Raw genomic sequence first — 13,348 nt, 5'->3', positions numbered from 1 at the left:
CACCGTCTGTGTTGGTTTCTGTGCACTAGATAAAAAACTGCCATTCCTATTCTTGATGGAATTGGCTTGTGTAGGAGACTAACTGTACTATTCAGCCTGGCTCTAGCTCTTGGTTTTCTCTTAAACCTTTGTGATTTGGCTTACAGTAGGTGAGGGTGTGCCAAGACCTGTTAGTGTCCCAAAGGGGAGAATCTCAGTCAGCAACTATATGCGGGCTGATTGTAAGCAAGATCCTCAGGCAGAAGCTTTTGAAGTATGCAAATAAACCTCTTTCAGGGAAAGACTAGGAGACAGGCATTTCTATTGGCTGCCTTTTTTTTTTTTTTTAAGATTTTATTTATTTATTTGAGAGAGAAAGTGAGAGCACAAGCCAGGCAGCAGCAGAGGGAGAGGGAGAAGCAGGCTCCCCTCTGAGCAGGGAGACAGAGGTGGGGCTCGATCCCAGGACTCTGGGATTATGACCTGAGCTGAAGGCAGACGCTTAACTGACTGAGCCCCCGAGACACCCTTCTATTGGCTTCCTAAGTGCTGAGCCCTAGAGGGATAGCCAGTTAAGAAGTATTTCTTTGTTTGCTACAGTTCTGTGAAACTTGTGAATGCAAGCTTCACTGGTTTCCATAGCCAGGATATCAAGGGGTGTGTCCCCTGGGTGGAGCTGCAAAAGCTGGGGTGCGAGATATGTATATAAACTCCTTCCAGGAGGATATTGGTGGTTTGGAGCAGACTATAGGGAGAATGCTAAGTTCATGCCTATTGGCTTCCCAGTTTTCCAGGGAAGATCACAATCTGTTCCTGGATGCGTGTTGTATTAGGCACCTAACCCTCAGGCAGCAGTTATAAAGCATGCAAATAGGCCTCTTTCAGGGAAAGACTGGGAGATTGGCATTTCTCTCTGCTCATTTTGCACTGAGCCCTGAGGGGATAGCTGATTAAGAAGTGTTTCGTTGTTGTTGGTGGTGGTGGTGGTGGTGGTGTTTACTATAGTCCTCTGGGAATTCAAACTCAAGAGCTCAGGCCCCACTGGCCACCAGAGCCAAGCAATCAAGGGGTGCATCTTCTGGGTGGCAGCTACAAAACCTGGGCACCAGACAGGTGCACAAGCTCTTTTTCAACAGGTGCACAAGCTCTTTTTCAGGAGACACTGGTGACCTGGAGCAGGGCAGAGAGAGAAAGTGAGGGTGGTAAAGACGGAACCTGCCAGCCGCCTCAGTCTCCAGAAAGAATTGCAGTTGGCCCCTAGATGTGTGTTAAGTTACAAGCCTGACTCTCAGGCTGTAGCTTTTAAGATATGTAAATTGACATCTTTCAGGGGAAGACTGGGATATAGGCATTTTTTGCTTGCTACCACTTCACTGAGCCCAGGGGACTCACAAGTCCTCACAAGCCCCATAAGAGCTGTTTCTTTGTTTGCTATAGTGTTGTAGGTCTTGTGGACACAAGTCTCATTGGCTTTGGGGGCTAAGTGTTTTGGGAGCCTGCCCCTCAGGTGGAAGTCTTAAAAGGTAGAGCACTCCATGTTGGACCCAAACCCTTTACTCCTCAGGGAGAAAATGGGAGTTGTGAGTTTTCTCCCAATTGTATGTTGCTATGATGTGGTAGTGTTTATGGTCAGAGTGTGTTTCAGTCTTTCTTACACATTTCAAAGTGGGGCTTTTCTTATTTGTCTGATGTGTAGGAATCATTCAGTTAGATTTTTTTTTTTTCCCAGATGGATTTGTTTTGTGTGTGGCTATAGATTTGGTGTGTCCATGGGAGGAGGTAAGGTCCTATATTACCATCTTGGACTGAAACCCAGTAAGGCTTATACTTATACCTATGTTTTTAACATAAAATTAATTCCCCCACTACCTCCCTGTAGGTTTGTCAAGGTAAGATATTTAAGTGTAAAGCACTTTGAAAAGAGTGGGGCTTTATATAAATATAAGGGAAGGTTGCTTTGGCTTGCCTGAATAAGAGTGAATCCAGAGTGGATGAGAAGAGTATGAGTATGGCTCATCTTCTCCTACTTCATGGCAAGACCTATGCAAATCTCCCTCTTGCTTAGGAAGCTGCAAATAAAACCAGTTTAGTCTAAGCATTCTATCATGGGCCAGGTGCCTTAGAAGTCCCAGTATTCGTTCTCAGGTTCTTTTTGAAAGAAATAGCAAGGTGGGTGGCTTATATTCCAGTTGTTTGAGCTGCCAAATGACTCTTAAAACAAAACAACTTTCTCCAGCAGCACACAGTGAAGTTGCCTTTCTCCTCCCTCCCCATTCTTTCATTTTAATCTCTTATAATGTGTGGTTTCCAGATTCCAAAACTGTAAACAAAACATGTCTGTTCTGTAGTTTCCATTATCCAGTGCGAATTGAAAAAATAAACCATAATGCTTCTTAATCTTCTTTAAAAATTCCTTTTTACAAATAATTTATTTCCAGATATCAGCGTTTCTTACATGATTTGGATGTAGTGAGGTGGGATAGAGACAGAATTCATATCAACCTATTGCAGATAAGGTTTTTCCCCTGAAAAACAGCATCATCAGAGTAGGCAGCTTCCCAGGATTTTTGTGATCACTATTCTGGGGATAATACTCTGCAAATAAACCGTAGGCATTGGGGAAAAAGTGGTTGCTACATCTGGGAGAAAAATATCTCAAAGAAATAAAGGAACACCAAAAGCGTTTCTTCTTCCTCTTTCTTTCTAAGAGATGTATTTTTTTCAAGCATTTAGAAGAAGATCAAATTGAACTGTATTTTTATCATGACTTAAATTGTGCAAACACCTGGGAATTATAACTTGTAAATAGTAAATGGAATTTGACTCTTGTTGAATATGTAGATTTGAAAATTTAACATATTTTCCTTGTAAGTTGTATCTTTTACGTGTTCTATAATGTCTCAAGCTAATTTCCCCTGTGTAGTTTCACAAGAACATATTTTCATTTACTAACAACATTTCATAGTACATTAATAACATCAACACACCCACATTTCCCTGTGTGCCAGCTTCAGGGTTATTAGAGATGTAGGGACATTTGTTAAGCCTAGGTAAATATTAAATATCAGTTGAGAGAGAGGGAGAGTAACAGTGGCATTTGCCACCAGCCCTAAGTTCCTTTGAGATATATATGAATGCATATGATTTGCTCAGTCTATAAAGCAGATGCTGGTTCAGCTGTAGTGCGTTATGTTTGTTTTCAAACACAATTTTGGAGCATGGTGGGGGGGTGATATGCATGCATGAAAATTCCAGGTATGAGTTTTGGGGATGGCATTAAAGTTTTTTTAACATTAATTTAAATGACCTCAAAGACATATAAATGATACTAGTTTTGATAGATTTTGGAAAAGTAATTAGAAATAGAGTAAAGCATTAAGGAAAATAATAACTAAGATTTTAATGGAATTTTTCAGACTAAATTATATATATATTTTTTCTAGTTCCTAGTGAAAACAACAGTTCATTTTATTTTTCTTAAGTTTTTATTTAAATTCCAGTTAGTTATGGGGCACCTGGGTGGCTCAGCCGGTTAAGCATCTGCCTTCAGCTCAGATCATGATCTCAGGGTCCTGGGATTGAGCCCCACATCAGGCTCTCTGTTCAGCGGGGAGTCTGCTTCTCCCTCTCACAGTCCCTCTGTGCTCTCTCTCTCTGTCAAATAAATAAATTAAATCTTAAAAAAAAATTAAAATTAAAAATTAAAAAAAAATAAATTCCAGTTAGTTAACATATAGTGTAATATTAGTTTCAGGTGTACAATTTAGTGATTCAGTACTTACATGTAATACCCGGTGCTCATCATAACAGGTGCACTCCTTAATCCCCATCACCTATTTCACCCATCCCCCTGCCCACCTCCTGTCTGGTAACCATCTGTTCAGACTAAGTTATATTTTAAATGAAATAAATTGATCATTAATTTTGTCTGGAGTTTTACTTAGTCCCCTAACCAGATATTGATTTTCAATTATTTCTCTCTACTGTTTGTTTTATTGTGTGATATTCTGAACTGCTTTATAAAGAATTGTTTTAAAGTTTAAATATTACAACTTCTTCAACTAGGGTGCTATTTCTTAATATTTTAGCTTAAAAAAAGAAGAAAATGTTATATTCCTTTACCCTATTTTGAGACACGAAAAATACACTGAATGTTTTTTCTTTCTTTTTAGAAAAATAAAATTAAGGGTACCTAGATGGCTTAGTCGGTTAAGCATTTGCCTTCGGCTCCAGTCATGATCCTGGGGTCCTGGGATCCACGCCCAGCATGTAGGGCTCCCTGCTCAGCAGGGAGTCTGCTTCTCCCTCTCCCTCTGCCCCTCCCCCTGCTCTCTCTCTCTCAAATAAATAAATAATTTTTTTTTTTTAAAGTAGAAAGAGGGGTGTCTGGGTGGCTCAGTTGGATAAGCATCTGCCTTTGGCTCAGGTTGTGATCCCAGGGTCCTGGGATAGGAGCCTGCTTCTCCTTCTCCCTCTCTGTTCTCTCTCTCTCTCTCTGTCAAATAGATGAATAAATAGATAAATAAATAGATAAATAAAATCTTGGGAAAAAAAGTAAAAAGAAATTCAAAAGGCAAAGATATCTTATAAAAGTATATTTTACCCTCTATGTTTTTGCTACTGTGGTGAATTCTTAATCTCAGGAAACAAACTGAGAGTTGCTGGAGTGGTGGGGGGTAGGAGGGATGGGGTGGCTGGGTGATAGACATTGGGGAGGGTATATGCTATGGTGAGCGCTGTGAATTGTGTAAGACTGTTGAATCACAGACCTGTACCGCTGAAACAAATAATACATTATATGTTAAAAAAAATAAAGAAAATAAAGAAGATAGTAGGAAGGGAAAACTGAAGGGGGGGAAATCGGAGGGGGAGACAAACCATGAGACACGATGGACTCTGAGAAACAAACTGAGGGTTCTAGAGGGGAGGGGGCTGGGGGGATGGGTTAGCCTGGTGATGGGTATTAAAGAGGGCACGTACTGAATGGAGCACTGGGTGTTATACACAAACAATGAATCATGGAACACTACATCAAAAACTAATGATGTAATATATGGTGATTAACAACATAATAAAATAAAATTAAAGAAAAGAATGTATGAAATAATGAAAAAACAAACAAATCGGAAACCCTTAATACTGAATGCTAGCATCTTTTGTGTTTTTTTTTTCTTTCAGCTCTCAGGAGAAGTGATTTTGCAAATTGCCAATGAACCAGTTCTGCCCTTCAATGCTCTCGATGTAGCTTTAGAAGTTCAAAACAGTCTTAAAGGTAAAGGTAATTTTTCTTTGAATTATAGTAATTTCAGCAAATGAAAGATTGTTCAACTAATTTTTAACGAGCAATGGATAAAATCATATGCTATCTCATTAGCTATGGCAATACAATGACTCCCTTCCTGGAGAGGATTATCATGAGAGGGGCTTAGAAGAAATTTGACTGCCACATCAACAGGAACGAAGTGTATTTATGTGTGAGCACAAAACAAAATATCAGATTATAAAGGATGTTTCTCCTACTTCCCTTTATCAGAGAGATTTATAATTTCAAACTTCTGTTATCATTTATAGGTTCCACATGGAAAAATATAGTTCAGGTATTTTTCCAAAAAAATAAATAAGGAAGTAGGTAAGTAAGTTTGTAGCTAACATTCAGTCAGTTCAAACAAGACTGACCCAGAAGTTTCTCCTTTGGGATTGATTTCTGAGGTATGGGCCCCATGCCATATCACTGAAGTGTTGGCTGATCCTAGATTAAGGGTGACAAGAAGAGAATTATTTCCATAGTTTCTATTTCAATCCCTTCATGTTTAAATACATCTCTTTCTGTAGAATTCTAATACCACCCTAATAGTTACCTTCATTTCCCTTTTATCTACATACAAAGCTTTCAACTAAACTTATAATTTGTCTTCATTAACCAAATACAAAGGGCAGTATTGTAATTAAAGAATGTACCCTCCTCCTCTTTGAGTCACACATCTTATTGTCAGATTTTTAATATGTGATTTGTAGACATTACTTCTCAATACAAAAGTCAATATTTTAACTATAGTACAGTAATCCTTAGAAAATCGTTATTCTTTTTTTGGGGGGGGGGTGAATTATTCTTAGCCAAATATTTCCAGTATCTGAAAGTTTAATATTTTTTTTTTTTCAATCTTGACTATCAGCATTGCTTCTTAACCTGGAGAATACTATATCACCATTTTCCCCCCTTGATGATTCTTATTATATTGGCTGTAAAACCATAACCCTGAAAGCAGTTGAGCTGTCTAGGGTTATTTGTTCCCATATGAGGTGGCCTCAGATAGCTCTGTTTTTGGTATATTGAAGTTGGTCTCTATACAGTTTTTCACTTTTGTCAAGCTTCCATCTTAGACTTGCTCGATGCAGGGTTTCCACAAACCTTCAATTTGTAAAAAATGTAGTTTCTGTGAAACTCGGTAAAGCAAAGTGCAATGAAATAAGGTATGCCTGTATTTTTGGGCAGCATTAGAGCTCAGAAGAAATATATATATATATTTTAACGAGATAATTCAACACAATTATTCAGCCTTCAGCTGGGGATTCAGATACAGCACAGAATTGGATTTAATCAGGCTAGAGCTCTAATGGGAGAGGGACAATAAACTAGATAAAATAAAACTGAGAGTATGTGTGAAGGAGCACCCATGGGGGTGGACCAAAGTATCTAAACTGGGCATGGAATAAAGTGAGAAAATGAAGGCAATGAAGGGAAACAGGAAGGAAGGAAGATTGACAGATGCTACTCCTTGGTGCGATCAAAGAATTCGGAGTGAGTGAGCTAAAAAGACTCCTCTGCTCGTGGCCAGCAAATGGGATTGTTAAAAATGTGATCGTACAAAGAGTGGAGACATAGGTAATGACAGTGTTCAAGCAAGGACATGACCATGGAAGTGGGATAGGAGGAAAAGAGGCTAAGGGAAAGAGAGTCTAGAATATGTGGATATGGAAATTGCCAGAACTAAGACAGGAGTAATTCTTGTAGGAAGGAGTGACAGAACCAGGAGCTAAAATCTTCAAAGAATGAGCAGTAACGCAGAGGCCCCTCCTAGTGTTTGCTTAGGGCGAGTGCTACAAAGCACGTGAGAGAAGGAACCGCGGGCGGACAGAGGTTGCTTTGGAAGTAGTATCCTTAGGGGAGAGTCAGGTTTTAGTTAAAGGAAGAAGGTACAGAAAATATGCTGAAAATAGGCCAGGTTAATAATTCTTTCTTTAATAGTTATATCTAAAGGTGTGTCGGTACAAGGGGGGAAAAAACTACAGTCATTCTACACAGATTTCCACTATGGGCTGATGCTACTAAGGCTAGATGCACCGCTCCCTAAAAATCACGTTTCTCAGTTGGATGAGCGAGGAGCATTTTGGCTTCTTGCTGTTATATTGGACTGCTTCTGCTCTAGGTGAAGAACTTTTTCTTTGGTTGTTGGTTTTGTCTGAGCTTTGTTTCTTTTGATGTGAATCTCCTTGGGTCTCCCTCTACTTTCACTCAGAAAGATGTGAACTGACTTAAGATGTACCCATACTAGAGGCACAAAACAAAGCAAAACAAAATGTAATAAAAACATAGACATATAAGCAAAAAATTTTCTTTTTACTATGACCCGAGTATAAATATTTGTTCAAAGTAATATGATTTGTCACCTTTAAGCTATACATTTTCGTGTTTTAGTTATCATGATTCGAAGTTATTTGCTCTGTATCAAAGTGAAGATCATTCAAATGTCTGCTAAATTGTAGGCAATTTGATGGACCTGTTCTATTTTGCCTACTCTGGTAATAACCTTATTACTAAAATAAAATAATACGCTAATGTGTGAATAATGGAAACCACTTATAACAACTAAATAAATACTCCAGTTTCAATTTTAGCTACTATGTGAGATTATTTCCTTAGCTAAACAGAGTTCCTATACCACGTTAAATGAACCATCTAATTTTACTGCTTAATACAAGCTTTAATTGTTGATATATTTTCTTATTTTGTTATGACAGCTAGTGGTGATTAGTCTTAAATTCTCATTCACAGCTTTAAAAAAAAAAGTGACCTTCAAGGCTGGACTATAAAATACTGTTTCTCCCTACTGCAAAGAGTTTACGTATGAAGGTCTCTGAAACCCAATTGCATTTTCAACGGTGTAATTTTTACCCCTTGACAACGGGCCATCTTGTTTATTTATTACTCTAGTTTACAGTAGCAGCAGACCGTTCTCTACCGTTCTCACAACCACCAGAAAGAAGGATAATTTACCAGTGAATAATTTGTTTGAGTTGATTTATTGGATAGTCTTAAAAGCTCATTTTGACTGAGTGACCTTGGCTCTTAATATTTGGTCAATGCCAAACACATAATAGTTAGAGAATGAATATTTATATGTGGTACATGGAGATATAGTGTAAATAGTGACTGATAAGATAACTGATATGCTTCAGGGGTCCTTGTGGCAAATAAAAGTAAGTCTAAAAAATGCCCACACAAGCACTGGTCCTAGTGTTCGGGTGGCAGAGGCAGGTGCCAAGAATAAACCAAGTACCACCACACCCTCAAACCTGGAAGCGGACTAAGGAGTGAGCATTTAATAACCTTTCTAAATTTACTCTTTCTCACTTTATCCACTTTTTAGTGTTTAAAACAGCACTTCAAAATAGCTAATGGACTATGTGTGTCTGATGCTTTCTGTTTAATATCTGCTATTTTTCTTTGTTGGAATTCTGTTATTTACCGTTATTGTAAAACCTACAAATGACCAAATAGAGTAAAAGTCACTTTCATTTGATCTGGCTATGTACACATTTATTTAGTGCAAGCCAGACTCAGCAGGAAACAGTTTCGAACTGTGTGGCTTGTTGCCACCTCCTGATTGTCTCACTAAATGTAAAATGGTTGTTGGCAGAATTTCCTCCTGTTGTTTGAAAAACCGACAATGGTGACTTTATCTGACTTTTTTTTTCTTTTCTTATTAGCTCTGATAATTCATTAGCATCAATCACTTCATTGCAGAAGGAAAGACAGTATTTCAAGGTGATGATGTGACCAAGCCAAGCACACTGTGTTCCTCTAGATCTGTAGTTTCGTATTTTCAATATGTGTCACTTCAGTTCTTTTCCACAACCACAAGTGATTAAGACCCATCTGATGTCTTTTTTTTCTTCCTGAGTAATTTATTATGAATGTCCCAAATGGAAAAATTAAATATGTGCTTTATAAATTGCATGATTTTAGTCCTCAGCCCATCTATCTCCAATTTTGATTTTAATTACCACCAATTCCAACTTTGGACTGCCCTAGAGATAGTAAAGGGTGGGTCCACTAGGTACCTGGCTCTGTGCCCTCCGTAAAAAATCCAAATCCATCCATCTAAAGTCCAAACAATTCCAAGAAAAGATTTTGTTCCCATGGAAATTCCGAATCATGTTAGATTTCTAGTGGTTTGACCCAACCTGGCATTTCTGGAACTTACCATTTTGTGTGAACAGGACTTAAAAACATTCTGTCAGAAGTAGCTTACCTTGCTTGCTCAAATTGAGAGAAATTCAATAAGGGATTGGCCATCCATTGGATTCAAATTCCTAAAAATGTGTTAGTATCAATCCCCAGTGTATTTTTGTATGGACTCTGACTACATAACTATATTAAAGATTGTATTTCATTAATTGATATTTCACATCTAGTTCAAACAAGGAGTTGAGACAGCTGGGTCTGCAAGAAAATCTGGTTGTCTCTATAGTATCAGAGTTTGTCTCCTGAAACTAGTTTTTCTTTCCTCCCACTTCTTTTTGAACCCATATTTTTATTGAATAATGTCCCTTAATTATTATCCAAAGCATGTCGTCCCTTTTGTATTCCTTAGAATTATACTTTCTTTTCTTTTATGTCCTGTGTCACAATTTGTTGCTGTTCCTACAGCTTCCCTTTGTCATCATTTCCTTCACTATTCTGAGTACTTCATTCAAATTTGTTTAAAGTTTTCTTTTCAGTACCTATGTTTTATATGTGTCACTAGATTGATTGAAATATGGTAATGACTTCTTACCATTTTCCTACTTTCCCATCATAGTAATGGTCTATTATATTGTGAATTTTTTTCCTTAAGTGCATTTTTAGGATAAAACCCTCTGCCCATGACAGGAAAGTACTGCAATCCATTTTTCTGTGAATATTGCCTCTCTGGCAACAATTTTTAAGTTTTCTTAAAGATAATTTTAATCTTGGCTCATAATAGAGCATAAAGTATCCTTGCCCTCATACTGATTAATTTTATTCAATCTTTTTTTTTTTTATTTTATTTTCTTGGCTTGACCAAAACATAATTAAACTCACACATGTTATTAAATATACAACTCCAACTTTCTGCCTCAGGAGCAGACTGGTAAAAAAATAAACCACACATGAATGTAATTCACTCAAGGAAGTTTTGCTCATTCTTCCAAAGCAGCCAATAACCAGATCAGTTTTTGCACCAGGCAGACAGTCATTGTTGGGAGAATGCATTCCATGCAATATGTTCAAAATCTTGCTGGATTTTCATCCGTGTTGGCTATCTGGATCATTGGGCAATATTTAGAACATAAGAAAATTTTCAGAATGCCTTGCCTATTTTTTAAAAAGTGGCCAACCTGATTCTTCTAAGCATGTCACTTTGGCATCTTTGCAAGAAGGATTTCTACTATATTCAGTTTAGACATAGTTATCCACTGTCTTCTGTCATATTGTACTTTTAAATAGTATCCTTTTATCAAAAGGATAAAAGGATAAAATCAGTGTTAGACTATTTATCAGCAGTGCACTAGCTCGCACACTTCTTTCTCTACCTGCGTTTTTGTTTGTTTAACTTCTTTAAATAACCAGCTGAGATGATTCATTGTGATCATACTAAAGAAGCCAGCATGAAGAATAGAAAATGTAGGATAATAAAGGACTGTTGTTTCCCCTGGATGAAATCATACTGGCAATTTCTTTTTTTCTCTTTAGCGATGCCACAAGATATTTTTTAAATGACATTAAGTAACATACATTTTTCCCCCAAAATAATCTTCTGTTCTGCTCTTAACCACTGTGTTATGTGAAACATAAATCATACTTTCCCTTGTCACTATAAATCAATGAAGTCTAAGCTATGATTGTACAATTGTTAGCACCTTGAAAACTGTGATAAGCTCATCCATAGAAGAATAGGTTCTGTGAAATACTATTAAAATAAAAGGCTATGTTTGTTTGATGTGGTTTTAGAGTATGACCAGTACATTTCATTCTTAATTTAAGATGAAATTGAGTGAGTCTTTAAAAATATAGCCACAAAATAGAATGAAAAGAAAGAAAAGTGGAAATAAACTGAAATTTTAAACTTTTTGGAGTATAAAACTCTGAAGAAAGACCACAATAGTAAGTAGTAAAATCATTCTTTAAAATCAGACAGTTATGTATTTGTCTAGGAAGTTGTAGAACAGACTTAAACACATGAGTTTATGCCAAGATGAAACTCATCAAGATATGAAGTGCCTCGGGAGAAGAGGTAGTTTGGGCAGGTCTCAGGTCTTGGCAGGTAGAACGGAACATACAGATTCAGTGGGGGCAGACAGCACTGTGGTTACTAGTCTTACCCAGATGTCTTAGAGCCCTGATGGATAGGACATGTTTGAAGCGCCTTTGAGTTTCTGATCTACTATTGGAAGTTGTTTTAGGATCCTATATCAATGGTCCTCAAGAGGAACAAGTTTTCTGAGGACACCGTGGCACTTTTGGGGTCACTCCACAAAGCCCCAGGTAATGTGCAAAGTGTCTTATATCCATTGTGACATTTAACCTTACTCTAACCACATGAGCTGAACTGGATATTGTTAAGAGCAATTTAGAGATTAAGAAACTGTGAGTGAGGTGGGGGAGGGTGTGTTTATATCTTACTCAGGTGTACATATTTAAGCAGGAGGTTTAGGGCTTGAATACAGATAACTCTGTCAGATTCCAAAGCCCTTGCCCTTTCCACTACACCACACTGCCTCCCAAATGACTTGAAGGGGAGAATGCTGCAATGTGATGATTGGCTAGAAGGCAGGAGTAGGGACAGGTTTCCTTCATTATGTTTTAGAGCCTCTCCTGAACTGGCCTCCATAAATCTCAACACTATCTCACTATCCACTGGCTCATAATTCCTCCTTCCTTCTCTCTTTCTCCCTCCCTCCTTCTCTCCTTTTCAGTTAATATTACTACTACTTATAATATCCAGCTCTGTTCTTTGTATAACAAGATGGAAAAATGGAAGGGTTGAAGTTAGAGGTAGATTCATCCTCTAGAAAGCTGAGGACTGAGGGAATAGGAAGGATTAATGAGTAGCAATTAATATTGTTGTTTACAGATGGAACATCCTCAACTGCTTTAATGTAGAAAGAGTCCCAGGACTTCCAAGAGGTCCATTTTAGATGACCCTCATTTCTGGGCAATTCCATGATCTGTCTCTCAAGTTTCACTTCTCTGGATTTACTTAGGATATTTTTATACACAATAAACTCTTCAGTCATTCTAATGAGCATTTGTTTTATTTGATCCTTATTTATTCTCCATTTGTGTATTATTTCTAGCTAGATTAGGAATTTATTAAGGTTAGACATTTAATCTTATGTCTTTGCCTCTCTCCTAGTACTTATAGAACACCACACAAAATAGGACTCAGAAAGTTACTTACTGAGAATACGTTTGTATTTTACTTTGAGACAAAGGAAAAAATGCATTGTTTCTGTTTGAAATTTAGAAGTCCATTTCAATTGTCTCTTGAATAATAAGATAATTTTACTAGGCAGTCTCAATTCTTTTGTATTATACTAAGGTTGATTTTCAATATTTATCACATATCAATATGTTCTGATATGCTATAAAAACTTATTAATGATTGGCTTTTCACCAGAAGCGAAGATGTAAAAGGATCATTTTTGAAGGCTGGTGGTTTAATTCCTTAACTTTTATATTATCCCTTTCCTTGTTCTTCAGAAGTTTGAGATTCAGTCGATGGAAAGAAAAAATGGCTCCAGATTCATAGTCACCACAAAATAAAATTGGGAATCTTTATTACAGTGTATACAGGGAAGAGTGTAGTACAGTTATGGAGAAGTAGGGGCACAGATTTGAGGAAGTGAAAAGTAGCATCTCTGAGAAAAAATCATTAGTTATGGTATTTTTTGCATGTCTTTGAAAAATGAGTTGGTAGTAATTTATATTGCGTATACTTTGTGTACTCTGATAATAGTAACTTCCATTTACATAGTGATTTATATGCTTAGAGAGTGAAATGACCATTTTCTGTGTTTTCCCCAAGGAAGCTGAAGGACAGTAATATTAAGTAATCTATTCAAA

At 37.3% G+C, this 13,348-nt stretch overlaps 1 protein-coding gene across 1 annotated transcript in view; it reads left to right on the top strand.

Moving 5' to 3' along the window:
- NAALADL2 (N-acetylated alpha-linked acidic dipeptidase like 2) overlaps positions 1-13,348 on the top strand; it is a 1,292,620-nt gene that overhangs the window by 1,232,042 nt on the left and 47,230 nt on the right. The window contains exon 14 of the mRNA XM_032407181.1: positions 5,158-5,251. Within this exon, the coding sequence (XP_032263072.1) occupies positions 5,158-5,251 (94 nt within the window). The remainder of the gene's footprint in view (positions 1-5,157; positions 5,252-13,348) is intronic.

The sequence above is a fragment of the Phoca vitulina genome, unplaced genomic scaffold (assembly GCF_004348235.1).
Source record: "Phoca vitulina isolate PV1807 unplaced genomic scaffold, GSC_HSeal_1.0 scaffold8, whole genome shotgun sequence".
Classification (NCBI taxonomy): domain Eukaryota; kingdom Metazoa; phylum Chordata; class Mammalia; order Carnivora; family Phocidae; genus Phoca; species Phoca vitulina.
This window is presented reverse-complemented; position numbering and strand designations above follow the sequence as displayed.